Source organism: Pseudophryne corroboree, chromosome 7 (assembly GCF_028390025.1).
Source record: "Pseudophryne corroboree isolate aPseCor3 chromosome 7, aPseCor3.hap2, whole genome shotgun sequence".
Taxonomy (NCBI): domain Eukaryota; kingdom Metazoa; phylum Chordata; class Amphibia; order Anura; family Myobatrachidae; genus Pseudophryne; species Pseudophryne corroboree.
In genome coordinates, this window is record NC_086450.1 from 421,530,344 (window position 1) to 421,546,884 (window position 16,541).

Consider the following 16,541-nt stretch of genomic DNA (forward strand, 5'->3'; position numbering starts at 1 on the left):
TGTACCTTGGAACCCTCCATTTGGAAACCTTCTGGGGAGATAATATATCCTAGAAATGCGATTTGCTGAACTTCAAATTCGCACTTCTCCAGCTTCGCCCCAAGCCGGTGGTCTCTGAGTTTCTGGAGGACTAAGCGTACATGCTTCCGATGTTCCTCCAGGGAATGGGAGAAGATTAGGATGTCATCTAAGTATACAACTAAGAATCTATCCAAATATTCCCTGAGCACATCGTTCATGAAATCCTGGAAGACTGCCGGGGCATTACAGAGCCCAAAAGGCATCACCAAATATTCATAATGCCCTGAGTGGGTATTAAAGGCAGTCTTCCATTCATCCCCCTCTCTTATTCGGATTAGATTGTACGCACCGCGTAGGTCAATCTTAGAAAAAATGGTGGCAGTACGAAGCTGGTCAAACAAGACCGAAATGAGAGGCAGTGTGTATGAGTTTTTAATCGTGATACGGTTCAATTCCCTGAAGTCGATGCAGGGTCGCAATGAACCGTCCTTTTTACCCACGAAGAAGAACCCCGACCCAACTGGAGACTGTGAAGGTCTGATAAATCCTTTAGCCAAGTTCTCCTGAATGTACTCTGCCATAGCCTGAGTCTCAGGACGTGACAGGGAGTACAACCTGCTCTTGGGAAGCTTAGCATTCGGCAACAAATCAATGGCACAGTCATAGGGGCGATGGGGAGGTAGTACCTCTGCAACTTTTTTGGAGAACACGTCCGCAAAATCTGCATAACACCCTGGCAATCCTGGCAAACTTAGCTGCGAGAGCCTGACTGGAAGGCTCAAGCAACTCCTGAAACAATCAGTACCCCAACTAAGAATCTCCCCAGAGACCCAGTCAAATTGAGGATTGTGGGCCCTTAACCAGGGTAACCCCAACACCAATGGGGCAAAAGTACAGACAGTCACATAAAAGGACAATTTTTCAGAGTGTGTGGCTCCAATAAACAAAGAAATCTGGCTAGTGCAAGAGGTAATTTTACCCTGGGATAATGGTTCCCCGTTTAACCCACAAATCTCAATTTCCGACGCCAAGGGTACTAAGGAAACAGAGTGTTTCAGGGCGAATTGGCGGTCCATAAAAACCCAGTCGGCCCCACTGTCCACAAAGGCCTCAGTCTTGACAGTTTGACCGAGGATCTTCAAGGTCACCGGAATGATAAAAGTCTTCTTGGGAAATTCTGACTTCTGGCCTGACAGGATATTTCCCATCACCCTCAGGCCCTGAAGTTTTCCGGCTTTTCTGGGCATGATACTACCACATGACCCTTATTCCCACAGTACAAACACAACCCCTGCTGTCTCCTCCGCGTCTTCTCACGCGAGGAGAGGCGGGTAGCCCCAATCTGCATAGGCTCCTCGGAAAATTCCTCAGAGTCTGAGGTTCCCTTGGGAAAGAACGAAACCTCGGTCTCCCTTTCAAGCCTACGCTCTCTCAGCCGTCTATCCACCCGGATGGATAACTGCATGAGCTGATCCAAGCTATCAGGCAAGGGATATTGTACCAGTTGGTCTTTTATCTGGTTAGAAAGACCTCTTCGGTACTGGTGTCTCAGGGCTGGGTCATTCCACTGGGTATCATGGGCCAACCTCCGAAACTCCGTACAGTAAACCTCAACTGGCCTTCGCCCTTGCTTAAGGATCGAAATCTGAGCCTCGGCTGAGGCCGTCTTGTCAGGGTCATCATACAACATGCCCAGTGCCGTAAAAAAAGCATCAACACTTTTAAGCGACGGACAGTCAGGCTGCAACCCATATGCCCAGACCTGTGGGTCTCCTTGTAGCAAGGAAATCACTATACCCACCCGCTGAATCTCTGACCCAGAAGACTGAGGCCTAAGCTGGAAATATAACTTGCAGCTCTCCTTGAAACAAAAGAACTGCGAGCGATCTCCAGAAAAACGATCCGGAAGATTTACTTTCGGCTCCTTAACCCCTGAAGGTGCTGCTGCTGCGGGAGCTCCGCCAGCGGCCTGGGAGGTGTGCATTTTAATGTACAAATCATTAAATTGACGAGTCAGGACCTGCACCTGATCGACCACCTGTTGCAACGTATTTTGAGGGGTATGCTCCATATTCCCACAAAATTTCAACAGGAGTATTGGGCTGCTGAATATGTTATGCACACCAGTGCCTGCAGGAATGTACTGGTGTTTGAACTGTTATGCACACCAGTGCCTGCAGGAATGTACTGGTGTCTGAACAGAGAGGGATGCAAAACAAATGAACTCACAGACAGACTGGGAAATATGACATAACGTACACAGAAGGTGATAGGGTAACAAAACCAACACAGAGTGAACAGAGAAGCCCAGAGGCTAAGAAACTGGGTGTCTCCCTAGTATTAGAAATGCTCAGATGGAAAAAGCAAGATGTTGTGTTTTAATACGTAGAGAACCCGAAATGCTGTTGCTAAGGGCAACAGCAAAACCCTAAAGGGTTACCAACGGGTGTGGCAGTAAACTCCTTGGTCAGAGATGGAATAATAGACACAAGGAGAGTCTCCACAATCCTAATTCTCACTTGCAGGGCCCAGGTTCAGCTTACTGCCACTAAACTGACACATGGACGCCCTGCACAGTGAGAGAGGATTATGCAGGCAGGTCTGAAAGTACAGCCACAAACCTGCTGGGTTCACAGAATAGCAAAAGAACCTCAGCAGGCTAAATGACTGACTTACAGTCTTACTGCTAGGTCTGGATTGGCAGAGTGTAGTACCAAATCCCCAGGCCTATTTGCAGTAAGCAACAACAAATACAAAGCTACACAGTACTGGCTAACTTTCAGGAACTGACTAACCAACAAAGATTCAGCAGCATCTGCTTAACCTGAGAAGAGGCCTTATAAAGCAGGTGCTGTCCACGCCCCCCTCAGACCTCACAGACTGTGAGCACAAAAACCAGCACCGGATCCCCTGCCTGTAACCACTGCATAGCAAAAGACCCGAACTGGAGTATCAGCTGCGCTCAGGTTACTCCGCTAGCACTTGTCTCCCGGTTGCCATGACGACGTGGCAGCACAGGGCAGGAGACCCTAACACCGGCTCCTTACAGGCCGGTGTGTGGCGGGAAAGAACGCCAGTTACAGTGGCTATTGCGCCGCTGTTTGTGGGTGCGCTCTTTGCCCAATACATCGTATACTCTGGCCCTCCTTACCGGGGGTCATTGGGGCTCGGCTGTCTGGCCGGCTCTATTATGGTGTATTGGGGAGAGAGTTGGAAACTCAGCACTTATTGGCGTAAGCCAATGAGATAAAGAAGTCATGTTGTGGACATGCGTAGCAGCAATAAGTCGTAATGTCACTGTTGGTCTGGCCGTTCTTTCTTATTGCCACCATACTTAGCTTAAATATATCATAATAAATAACGGTTGACCGATTTTAATGGCATTTCAGTTATCTGTGTCGTTATTTCTCTGTATCATTTATTTCTAGATAAGTTAAGTTAGTTCACATTTATTTGTAAGGTTACTGTGTAATGATGTCATGCGGTCCGACGTCAGATGATAGAAAGTTTATAGATATAATAATATACAAAACTGGAATGAGACCCTGAAACATACTTGCCTACCTGACCCTCTCCATGAGGGAGAAAATGCTCTGTTCTTGGACTTTCCTGGTAATTTATGATTGCCATCACCTGTGGTGAACTAGTTACGGTAATTGATAAGAAAGGTGTTTCACCACAGGTGATGGCAATCATACATTACCAGGAAAGTCCAGGAACAGAGCATTTTCTCCCTCATGGAGAGGGTCAGGTAGGCAAGTATGCACTGAAAGATAATAAAAATGTTGAAACTCAGCTTGTTGTGTATCGATCCTGATTGCAATGACCACCTGGAGAAGAGATGTCTCCACTAAAGTGGTTAACTCTGGGTATTGGGGACTGGGTACTGGATCTATATCCTTCCTTGAGGGTTTAGGCTCCAGGCACCCAACTCTGGTATCCGGTTTGCACCATTCCAAAGTGGATTCTAGGCAGGCTATTGATTACCTGTTTGTCCTTAGTTCTTAAGTACTGGTTCCAGTCCCTTTGTCCTGAAGATTCAGGCCTAGGGTTGAGTTCCTCTCATATGGTTTCAGAGGTAGACGTGTGGTGTCCAATGGTCGTCAACCTCTTTGATGATGCAAGGTCACTTCCTAAGCTGGTGGTTTATCCATGGGTAGGTGTCTGATACTCTGACCTTGATTCCAGTTATCACTCATCAATCAGTTCAGTCCATGGGTCCCAGTGGCAAACGTAGGATTTTGAAAAGGGGGGTTTCCAGATACTTATTTACAGAACCAATGAAAAAAAGTCTGCTGTGGAGATAGGTGTCGGAACGGTCATACATTGCCCTGCACATTGGCATGCTATCTTTTAGATAGCAGTGGCGTTATGGACAGGGGTGCATAGCGCCCCTGTCACTGGGCATGCACAGCTGCATTAATACATGGGGGGGGGGGTAGTTTCAGAGATTTACCCCATAGTGTGGTAAATAAAAGATAGCCGTGTTCTCCTTGCCTTCCTGAATTTCCATGCATGCTTTATATGTACTATTGACATGTATGAAATTATCTTCCAGCACTCCCAGTGGAACATGTCATAAAAACGCACACACACACACCCAGTAGAACATGATACAAACACACACCACTCCTCCAACCCCCTCCATCCCCAAAGTTAGTGAAACTTGACACACACAGACTCCCAGAGAAACATACAGACACACCCTCCCACCCACAGTGAAACAATACACGCAGACTCCCAGTGAAACATACACAAACCCTCCCCTCTCCCCCCCTCCCCCCACCTGGTAAAACACAACAAACACAGACCCCCATGTGAGACATGACACAGATCCCCAGTGAAACATACATACACCCCATCCCCACCACCAGCGAAACATGACAGACCTCCAGTAAAACACCCCCCAGTAAAACATGCCAGACCCCCAGGTTGCCATCGATGGTACCATCGACAATAACCATCGATGGTACACAAACCATCTATGGTGAAACATCAATGGTTTGCACCACTCGATGGTCACCACTGAAAGGTGCAGGCTGGTCCACGGACCAATGAAAAACTAGGGGCTTAGCGGGTGTCGGGGGTGGAGCTAAGCTCCGTGTCCCTGCACCACATTAAAAAAAAAAGGTATTTAGTTATACCTTTCCATCGATGGAGGGAAACCATCTGGTTCTCTACCATCGATGGCAAAAGTATTCTACATCGGCCATAAACCATTGATGATTTTGAATCATCGATGGTCAATGGCCATCCCTAACACACACCCTCCCCGCCCCAGTGAAACATGACAGACCCCCAGTGAAACACACACACACACCACTGGCGTTACTATAATGGGTGCAGTGTGTGCGGTGCACACGGGCCCCTGAGTCCAGAGGGGGCCCCCACTGCACATGCTGCACCCAATTTCTAAATACTCACCCCTCCGGAGTCCCACGGCGATGTCCACGGCAGTATTAAAACTCAGTGAAAATGGCCCAGTGGCCATTTTCACTGAGTTCTGCGCATGCGCAGTAGAGAAATCTCAGGAAAAATGTCCGCCACGCCATTTTCCCGGAGATCTGCGCATGCGCAGTAGAGTCTGAGCGCTCTAGTGCTCAGACTCTCAGCGCTGCCGGCAGAGAGGAGGAGGCTGCACCCGGGCCTCCTCCTCTCTTAAAGCGCCCCTGACACACACCCTCCTCCCCTGCGTTAAACATTTCCTACACACACACCTTCTCTCTCCCCACCACCAGTTAAACAACATGAGCACAGAGCCTCACCTGGACAGCATCATAAGTAATCCCCCGGCATCTGACGCACACCACGGACATTTATTCACTGGCACATCCGGCCAGCTCTCTTGCAAAGCACCACTGTCTGGGAGATCTGTCTGGGAGGAGCTGCATGCTCCCCCTACGTTCAGCCAGCCAGCCTCTCGGTGAAATAGGAGGCAGCTGGATGCTGTTGGCAGCCTCAGAGCCGGCCCGTTCCACCGATGGTACTAGATACTCGGAAACAAACACCCCCCCCCCCCCCAGTGTGCGCGTATGGGTCCTGACTCGGATCTGATAACCAAACCCGTGACACAGTATTATCTTTGTCTTACATTATGACATAGGCAAACGCGGGGGGGGGGGGGGGGGGGGGGGGGTTGTTCCGGTTGCACGGAAACCCCCTTCCTCTTTGCAAGTGGCTCAAATTATGACAACAATAGTAATGGTAAATAATACTGTTACTAGACCTGCCGCCACATCATGCAGTTATTGGGACAGCAGAGCTGCTGCACATACCCAGATGCCCAGTGGTAGCAGCAGCTTCTTCTACCAAGTTTGCTGTGTGTGTGGATCTGAGTCCTCAATCAGTGCACTAGACCAAAGAGTAACTACCAAGAAGAAGAGACAGGAGCATTACCATAAGTTGGAAGAATGTGTTCTTAGAAAGTGCAGCACTGGTTCTATTATGTTTGTGTATTTAGTTATTATGGTATGTTTAACCTTTTTCTGACCATTTATTTATATTATTTAAGCATGTTTGATAAAGCCTATACTAGTATAGACCACCTATAGTGTTTAATATAAATACTGTATTCCATACAGTATACAGTGTATAAAAAGACATGTTCAGAGTCGTTACTAGGTTCTTCTACCGCTCCCCCAAACTCCTGCACTTGCTCCAGTGTTCCGCAGAGTGGGACATTGTGGAATTGCATTTGGAAACCTCCCTCAAGAAATCCTGCGTTTGCCACTGTATGGTCACCAAAATACCCTCTGTATTGTGTAGTGGTCTCCAGAATTGTCTTTGTGCTGCATAACATAGTTACCTACTTTGCTGCCGCCTCCTCCGGGAGGAGGCAGCGTTGTAGGTGTATGGGGGGCGTGGCCGGCACAGGATAGGCGGTCCGGGGGCGTGGCCTGCAGCAGGATGGGCGGTCCTGGGGCGTAACATCAGGGTCGCGTCATCGTGACTCCGCCCCCCGCTGTGCTGTGCCGAGAAACGAGCCGCTGCATAGCGGGGGATGGAGCTACGATGACGCGATTCAGCGCGAATCGCATCATCGGACCCCCTCGGGCCGCCCGCTTGTTCTCTGCTGCGGGCGGCCGAGGGGGAAAGCGGGAGGCTTGCCCACCTTTCCGGGGGGCCGGGAGGGTCACCCAATTTTCGGGAGCCTCCCGGCCATTCCGGGAGGGTAGGCAAGTATGCTGCATAATGGTCACCAAAACATTCTCTGTATTATACATTGGTACTCAGAATGCCTTTTGGTATTGCACAGTGGTCACCATAATGCTCTTTGTTTTATATGGTGCTCAATATACAGCTCTCAGTATTGCATAGTGGTTACTAGAATTTTCTCTGTATAGTATAGTGATTACTAGAAAACTCTCTGTATTGCGTAGTGGCCACTAAAATTCTCTCTATAGTATTGTGGTCACCAGAACAATCTCTTGAGGTGTATAGTGATCATCATAATACTTTTCTATTGCATTGTTCTAGAATGATGCAAGCTAATACCTAAGTGGTTGCAGCTAAGGTGAGGACCCCAAGCAATGAGATGCATGGGGTACTTTACAGAGAAATATACAGTCATTTAAGACAATAAAAGAGGCCCTTAATGGTTATCTTAATCCACAAGCTGTTAGTCCCCTCTACTCCAGACTTCTTGCAATGGGGGTCATTCCGAGTTGTTCGCTCGCTAGCTGTTTTTAGCAGTCGTGCAAACGCTAAGCCGCCGCCCTCTGGGAGTGTATCTTAGCTTAGCAGAAGTGCAAACGAAAGGATCGCAGCGCTGCTACAAAAAAGATTGTGCAGTTTCTGAGCAGCTCCAGACCTACTCCTAGCTTGCAATCACTTCAGACCATTCAGTTCCGGATTTGACGTCACAAACACGCCCTGCGTTCTCACAGCCACGCCTACGTTCTCCCAGGCACGCCTGCATATTTTCAAACATTCCCTGAAAACAGTCAGTTGACACCCAGAAACGCCCCTTTCCTGTCTATCACTCTGCGGCTGCCATTGCGACTGAAAAGCTTCGCTAGACCTTGTGTAAAAATACTTTGGACGTTGTGAAAGTACGTCGCACGTGCGCACTGCGCCGCATATGCAGAAGTGCCGCTTTTTCACTTAATCACTGCGCAGCGAACATTTTTATCTAGCGATCAACTCGGAATGACCCCCAATGACCCTGCTTTAGAGAAACCTTTCCTCCAAATTAAAAATGAGTTTTACCAACTTTGTCTAGTTGTAGATGTATTCCTCTGAAAATGGTGTCATGTCGATGAGTATTTTCTGTAGCCACATGTGACATCCCGTTGTGTTGTGTGATGCACTTTTGGGAATATACAGTATAACAACTACAGTATATAGATAATATTTCTCACATACCGCTAGACATCTCACTATAGAATTCTGGTGAGTAGCTTCCTCCAGCACACAGAAGTTCTACTCACCAGAATTCTATAGTGAGAGTGTCAGGTGATGTTAAGCCCAGTACCCACAGGCTCAGCACACATCTCTCCCGCCGCTCAGCACAGCGCGATCTGTGCTGAGCGTGCGGAGACGGGGGGCCGCTCACTTCACCCAGCGGGTGAAGTGAGCGACCCGCTAGATTGACCTGCAGGCAGGCCAATCTAGCAGCAGCGATAGCGATGCACGGGGCTGCGCATCGCTATCGCTGTGAGGGGTACTCACGGAGCGATCAGGCTGATATTCTAAGCAATCTAGTCAGATTGCTTAGAATATCGCTCCGTGAGTACCCCCCTTTACACTCGGAAAAGTCTATTCCAAAGTCAGCTGAACTCAAAACCAAATGTTCTCATTGCATTTTATGGATGCCTAAACTCTGACAGTTCTGTTGGGAAGAGTCTGGGTTTAAGCATACCCATAACTGTGTATTTCCGCGCAACTGTGGGAGGCAACAGAGTCGGGCTCCTGCTCTGTAGGGGGGCACCTATACCCCCCAGTTGGGTGTTCAGCGACACCTTTCAATTAAGTTAATTGATAGCCAACACTGGCCCTCATTCCGAGTTGATCGCTCGCTAGCTGCTTTTAGCAGCAGTGCACACGCTAAGCCGCCGCCGCCCTCTGGGAGTGTATCTTAGTTTAGCAGAAGTGCGAACGAAAGGTTAGTAGAATTGCTCGAAAAAAAATTCCTGCAGTTTCTGAGTAGCTCCAGACCTACTCCTAGATTGCGATCACTGCTGACTGTTTAGTTCCTGGTTTGACGTCACAAACACGCCCTGCGTTCGGCCAGCCACTCCCCCGTTTCTCCAGCCACTCCTGCGTTTTATCCTGACGCCTGCGTTTTTTAGCACACTCCCGGAAAACGGTCAGTTTCCGCCCAGAAAGACCCACTTCATGTCAATCACACACCGATCAGCAGAGCGACTGAAAAGCGTCACTCGGCCCTGTGTAAAAATGCATAGTTTTGTGTGAAATTGCTTCGTGCGTGCGCCCTGCATAAGAATTCTAATTATATGAAGTTACTTCTCTGACAATTACACGTAACTTCATATAGATAGAATTCTTATGCTTTCTATACAGGAGCAAATAGCTCCATCAGTAAGGAGCCTGTTTACAGTGTAATAGGTTGTGGGTTCTAATCCTGGGTATGACATAGAAATAATCAGCATTGTGAGTGACTGAGCAGATCTATGTAGTGTGTACCTGCTGTCAGTTTAACCTCTTCAGTGGCATGCCTGCAAAATTTCCTGGCCAGCTGCACTGTGCAGACTGGCAATCTCAGAAATTTTCCGGGGTATTCCACTGCTCCCCCCTCCCTCCTCCTTACACTCCTATCGGCCTGTTGACTTATGCTGAATGACACGATCGCGTCATTCTGCAAAACTCCGCAAGCTGAGTGGAGGATGGGGGGGAAGGATTTTAGAGCTGGCGGGCTAGTGCCCGCCAGCAAATACTATGCCTAGGGATGGCCATCGGTGGGTTATCCATCGATGGATAACCTCGATGGTGTAAATCAGGAATGGGGAACCTTCGGCCCTTCAGCTGTTGTTGAACTACACATCCCAGCATGCCCTGCAACAGTTTTAGCATGGCCAAATGGCAAAACTGTAGCAAGGCATGCTGGTATGTGTAGTTTAACAACAGCTGGAGGGCCAAAGGTTCCCCACCCCTGGTGTAAATGGTCATCCCTGCGTTACTGAACCTGGGGGCGTGGATTACTGGATGTCAGGGGGCGGGGATAAGCTCTGTGCCCTGACCCTTTGGGAAAAAACCAAAAACAATTCGGTCGCACTGAACCATTGATGGCGGGAAACCATCTGGTTCTCCCCCATCGATGGTAAAAGTATTCGACATCGGTCATAGACCATTGATGATTTTGAATCATTGATGGTCGATGGCCATCCCTAGCTACCCCTAGGCAATGAGTATTCCCTAAACCTGCCTTGGGAGGTGGGGCCAAATTCCAAAAACCCGCCACTGAAGGGGTTAACAGATCATGGGTTCTAAGCCTGGATATGACTGCTAAGAAATGTGTGATTTAAAATAAATGACAATGAAATGTATACACACACACACACACACTCACACATATATATATTTATCTATATATAGGGGGGGCCACCAACATTTATCTTGCCTCCGGGCATCTGGGATTAATTTACACCACTGCTGTCGGCGTGGTGAATAGCTGCATGCAGGTGGGGCAGATGTAACATGTGCAGAGAGATTTAGATTTGGGTGGGGTGCGTTCAAACTTAAATCTAAATTGCATTATAATAAAGCAGCCAGTATTTACCCTGCACAGAAACAATATAACCCACCCAAATCTAAATCTCTCTGCACATGTTACATCTGCCCCACATGCAGCGCAACATGGTTTTGCCCATTAGGGTGCTTTGTTGGTTTGCTAACAAACCTGAACAACCCCCTTGATCATGGAGGCCATTCTCTGATGAGATTCATACACCTAACATGGGAAAGGTACAAGTTTTGATGGTGCATCTGATAGCAGCTTCTAAAAATGCACGAAGCGGTATTGTGGTGTCTAAAAATGCACAAAGTGGATGTCCCCTTGCACAGTCAGATGCACACTTGCACACCAGGGGAGCAGCTTTTACTAGGATTCCTGTGCGTCTCTCTGTGCGTGGCGGGGACGTGCGGTGAGGTAAATGGCTCAGGAAGCACTGGATAGCACCAGAGCCAGATTTACACGCAATATATGAGACAAAGGGTACATCTGGGCATTATACACAGGTGCAGCAGTATAAACTCCTGAAAATTTGGTGAGTTTTGATCAGAGATGTGCGGAAAAGATAAGCGCCATAGACTTTTTACTCCAGAGTTTTGGCTACAAAAAGGATTAGAATAATGCAAAGAAGATATTTCTAACATATTCTTTGTATTTTTCATATACTTTATACAGTCAAAACTCTGCCACAAACGTTAGTATGACAGGAAAGACTCTGCCTCACCCCACCGCACGTCACTTCTGCGTGGACTCTGGACTCCTATGCAGAAGGAAAAAAAACACTCAACTGCAGTGCTTCCCGACTGCGTATCAGGCCGATAATGTTATAGCGAGAAATGCACTAACATAACTTTTCATAGCATCTAGCATGCTATACTGTACACAGGAGCATTTTAACAGTGGATGGTGCCATATACAGATGTTTATGGGCCATATTTAACCCCTGGGGAAAAAATGACGCATGCATGGACTAACAGAAAGACTCTGGCAATGTGCTAGAGTCTTCTTTATTTGTGCATATTTCCAACCTTATCTTCAGCAATAAAGCATCCACGCCAAGGGCCTGGTTCTGGCTCGTGCTGTAAAGTACTGACGTTTGTTTCTTTGCTCATGTGCCGGATCCATTCTGTGCATGTGCAGAATGGGTCTGCAGTGTCAGCTGTAGATCAGTAGCAGACTGTTAGGGGGAGATGTATTAAGCAGCGATAAAAGTGGAGAAGTGAGCCAGTGGAGAAGTTGCCCATGGCAACCAATCAGCATTGATGTAACATTTATAATTTGCATACCATAAAAGTATACAGAGCAGCTGATTGGTTGCCATGGGCAACTTCTCCACTGGCTCACTTCTCCACTTTTATCACTGCTTAGTACATATCCCCCTGAGTCTGCTGCCATTGGGGAGATGAGAAGGGCGCGGCAACGTTCACATTTCCAAAAATGGAAGCATGTCGCCTCTGTTTTGGGGGAGTAATGACTGCCAGGATTTCCGTCAGAAGACAGAGGTTTTCTGGCCTCTTTGTTGGATCTGCAGCGTCCGCCTGGCGCAACCCCATGAGCCCCACAGCCATCTGATGGGTTCACAGGTGATCCAATGCTACATCTTAGGGGGCAGCACAGATCACTAATGCAAGCAGGAGGCATCTCCTAATATCAGAAGCCTCCTGCTGCATTACCATACTAGTGCTACCAGCGATAGCATTTCCAGCCACATCTGAATCAGGACCATATTTCTTGTGATTTACTCCATAAATATGGTGCTATACACCACATTACTGAAGATAGTTCCAGAAACATGGCATGGGGGTCCCCAGGATGAGCCGAGGGTAAATATAGATTGTAAGCTTGCGAGCAGGGCCTTCCTACCTCTATGTCTGTCTGTTTTTACCCAGTTTTGTTCTATTACTGTTGTTCTAATTGTAAAGCGCAACGGAATATACTGCGCTATATAAGAAACTGCTAATAAATAATAATAAATAAATAAATAAATATGGCAATGGGTATTTTTTTTTTAGGAATCATATAATATGCTAAAAATGTTGTTGAACATTGTTGTTCATTCCGAGTTGCTCGCTCGCTGCCAATTTTCGCAGTGCAGCGAACAAGTAAAAAAATGGCAAAAATGCGCATGCGCATGGTACGCAGCGCGCATGCGCTAAGTACTTTCACACAAAACTTTGTAGATTTACACAAGCTCGAGCGGCATTTTTTTCATCGCTCGAGTGATCGTAGTATGATTGACAGGAAGTTGGTGTTTCTGGGCGGAAACTGGCCGTTTTCAGGGAGTGTGCAAAAAAACGCAGGTGTGCCAGGTAAAAACGCAGGAGTGGCTGGAGAAACGGGGGAGTGGCTGGGCGAACGCAGGGCGTGTTTGTGACGTCAAACCAGGAACTAAACAGACTGAGGTGATCGCAGTTTAGGAGTAGGTCTGGAGCTACTCAGAAACTGCAGGGAATTATTTAGTAGCAGTTCTGCTAATCTTTCGTTCGCTATTCTGCTAAGATAAGATACACTCCCAGAGGGCGGCAGCCTAGCGTGTGCAATGCTGCTAGAAGCAGCTAGCGAGCGAACAACTCGGAATGAGGGCCATTGTTACTTAATAAGTTTGTAAAAAATTTCTGTAGGAACCATTTAAGGGGATTTGAAACACATCATAAATGTACTAATGAATGGAAATAATACCTTTCAAACATTTTTTTTTCCGCAGCAGTAATATGTGGTATGGAAAGGTCATAACCCCTCATTTCATTCAAACTTTCACAAGTGAAGTTTGGAACCTTGTAACAGTAGAAGGCCTCCTCGTAGACTGGATCTAAGTACTCACAAATCTCCTTCCCTTCTTCTTTGTCTAGCTTAAAACCACATTTACTAGCGACGTTTTGACCATGCTTTTCAAATCTCCCCTGGAAGCCAAGGACTCCTTCGCTGGAATGTCTTGCTCTCCAGACAGCCGCAACCCCTTCACTTGGGTGGAATAAAAGAGGTGAGACCTTGGCTTTGCCTGCCCAATACAAAGGAAAGTGCACATGGTATGACCCATTGTTGAAGTCTTTTACTGTTCCAGACACAGAAGCTCCGAGCTCTGAGGAGAACAATCTTGGCCTAATGAAGTCTCCACCATAGGTCTTTCTGTTGCCCAAGTAATCGTACATGTCGAGCTGTACCACAAAGTCCTCTCCAACACAATAACGTGCCCTGGGATTTACTATGAAAGCCTTACTGTTTTCCCCACTTGTACTTTTATTAAAGTGAGTGAATGCAGCATTGGGGATGAGCATCAGAGTTTTGTCGAATATCGCATCTATTTTCATTTGGAGCTCGGTTTTAGCTGGAAGTGTTGTTGCTTTCATCCCTTCATCTTGGTATAGCTCATTGTAGTTTTCAAACACTTGCACCAGATAATCCTGTAATTCATAGCACAGTAGTTACATCAAAAGATTTCTAACATGTATATATTGGAATTACATAGAACTAAAATAAAGAGGTCCCAATTTTTTCGACAAGACAAACAGGAAGGCGCTCATAATGTAGTAATTTGAACCATTCAAAGCTTGTGCAAAGGTGAGTAATATGCATACTGTACTTTGAAATGAATAAATAAAGTTTATCTGTTGTCTTTGACACTTTAAATGTTCTCCTTCACTGTCACTCAGAAGATGAGCCGGATGATAAATGTATGGATGGGGCAGTACGGATGGTGTAATGGTTAGCATAACTGCCTCACAGCACTGAGGTTAATTGGATCCCAACAAAAATTAACCCTAGCGTGAATGTGTCTGTGTGTACATGTGGTAGGGAATATAGATTGTAAGCTCCATTGGGGCAGGGACTGAAGTGAATGGCCAAATATTTTCTCTGTAAAAGCCAGTGGCGGAACTATCGCCAGTGCAAGCAGTGCCTTGCACTGGGGCCTGCCACTGTCAAGGGGCCCAAAGCCAGAGCGGCATGTAATGAGTCAAACTGACTCATTACATGCCGCCTGGCTGCCGCTGTGTGCCACCACTGCCGAGGAGAGGAGCGCACCGGCTACGACGGGGAGAGGGAGGTGGAGGAGGGCACTGTAATTGGTGGAGGCGCTGCTGCTACTGCTGTCCTTCTCCTTTACCATAGGCTATCCTCCGTCGCTGTGAATTCTGGGAAGCACTTCCCAGCATTCACAGCGGCGGAGGGCAGCCTATGGTGAAGGACAGGGACAGCAGCGCCTCCACCAATTACACTGCGCTGCTGCGGCTCCCTCCTCCCCCTCCCTCCTCCTCCTCCTTCTTCTCCCTGGCTGCCCGGGATCTGCCAAAAGCTGCACAAGGAGCCTGAGCCAGCGGAAACAATAAGTATCTATCTATGTATCTATCTATCTATTATGTCTGCCTTCATGTGTAAAAAGGGGGACGCTGTCTGCTGTAATGTGTAAGAAAGGGGACGCGGTTTGCCATTATGTGTAAAAAGGGGATTCTGTCTGCCATAATGTGTAAAAAGGGGACGCTGTCTGCCGTAATGTGTAAAAAAGGGGACGCTGTCTGCCGTAATGTGTAAAAAAGGGGATGCTGTTTTTGGCGTAATGTGTAAAAAAGGGGACGCTGTCTGCCATAATGTGTAAAAAGGGGACGCTGTCTGCCGTAATGTGTAAAAAGGGGACGCTGTCTGCTGTAATGAGGAAAAAAGGTGGACGTCTACCGTAATGTGTAAAAAGGGGAATCTGTCCGCCATAAGGTGTAAAATGGGCTCTGCCTGGTGTAGTGGCGCTACCGCGCGGCGTAATTTGAATAATGGAGACTACTGTGCACCATTATATGAATTGGTATTATTTTGTGGCCACACCCTTCCCCACGAAGCCACAGCCCTATTTTTTTTTGCTCCTGTTTTACATAGGGGGGAGCTCTGATGCCGTTTCTTGTGTAAAGCGTTAAAATGTCTAATTACGGCACTGTTGCTAGGTCTCCATTTCCCTGGCCCTGAGCAGGTCCCCCCTCACCAGATCCTCTCCAGAGGTGAGGGGGTGGACTTGGATGGGATGGGGGGCCCAAAGCATTTTGTTGCACCTGGGCCCACCGCTCGATAGTTCCGCCACTGGTAGAAGCGCTGTGGAATATGTGTGCGCTATATAAATAACTGGTAATAAATAAATGGACCTTGTATGAATTTGATATATCTGAAATCAAACCCTAGTGCAAAACACCAGAAAATACCAGTGTAGTATTTCTGGTTTAATACAAGAATAATGAGATTAAAAATTTGTACATGAATAAAACATAAATGCACATATCACATAAAATCACAGAAATAATGATGGAAGGATCAGTCCACAACCATCAAAAAGTTGCTCCAAGCCAGCGTGGGACTTCAGGATGATGTCACAGTGATAGCATCAAGGAACCAACCCACTAAATTCGTTGTTGCCAACTTCCAAAGCATTGGAGGATTCCTGGATGTTATCACTGTGACATCATCCTTTGCACAAGTTTGTGATTATTCAAATTAGTACATTCTGGGTGGGATGTTCTATCATCAAAATGAGGTCTAAAGAGGGGTACACACAGAGAGATCCCCGTGTGTAAGCTCCACCGCGATAGCGATGCGTTGCCCCGCACGTCGCTAACGCTGGTACTAGATTGGCCTGCATGCAAGCACAATCTTGCAGGTCGCTCATTTCACCGCTGGGTGAAATGAGTGCCCCCCCCCCCTCACTCAGCACACATCGCGCTGTGTGCTGAGTGGGGGAGAGATGTGTGCCGAGTGGTCTGTGACAGATCGCTCAGCACACATCTCTCCCCCTGTGTACGGGGCTTAACCTACAAAAACTGCCATTTTCTGAGTTTTGCCTATAGTATGTGTATCA

At 47.4% G+C, this 16,541-nt stretch overlaps 1 protein-coding gene across 1 annotated transcript in view; it reads right to left on the reverse strand.

The window, feature by feature from the left end:
• LOC134945490 (NXPE family member 2-like) overlaps positions 1–16,541 on the reverse strand; it is a 179,232-nt gene that overhangs the window by 92,699 nt on the left and 69,992 nt on the right. The window contains exon 3 of the mRNA XM_063934812.1: positions 13,391–14,112. Coding sequence (XP_063790882.1) covers positions 13,391–14,112 — 722 coding nt within the window. The remainder of the gene's footprint in view (positions 1–13,390; positions 14,113–16,541) is intronic.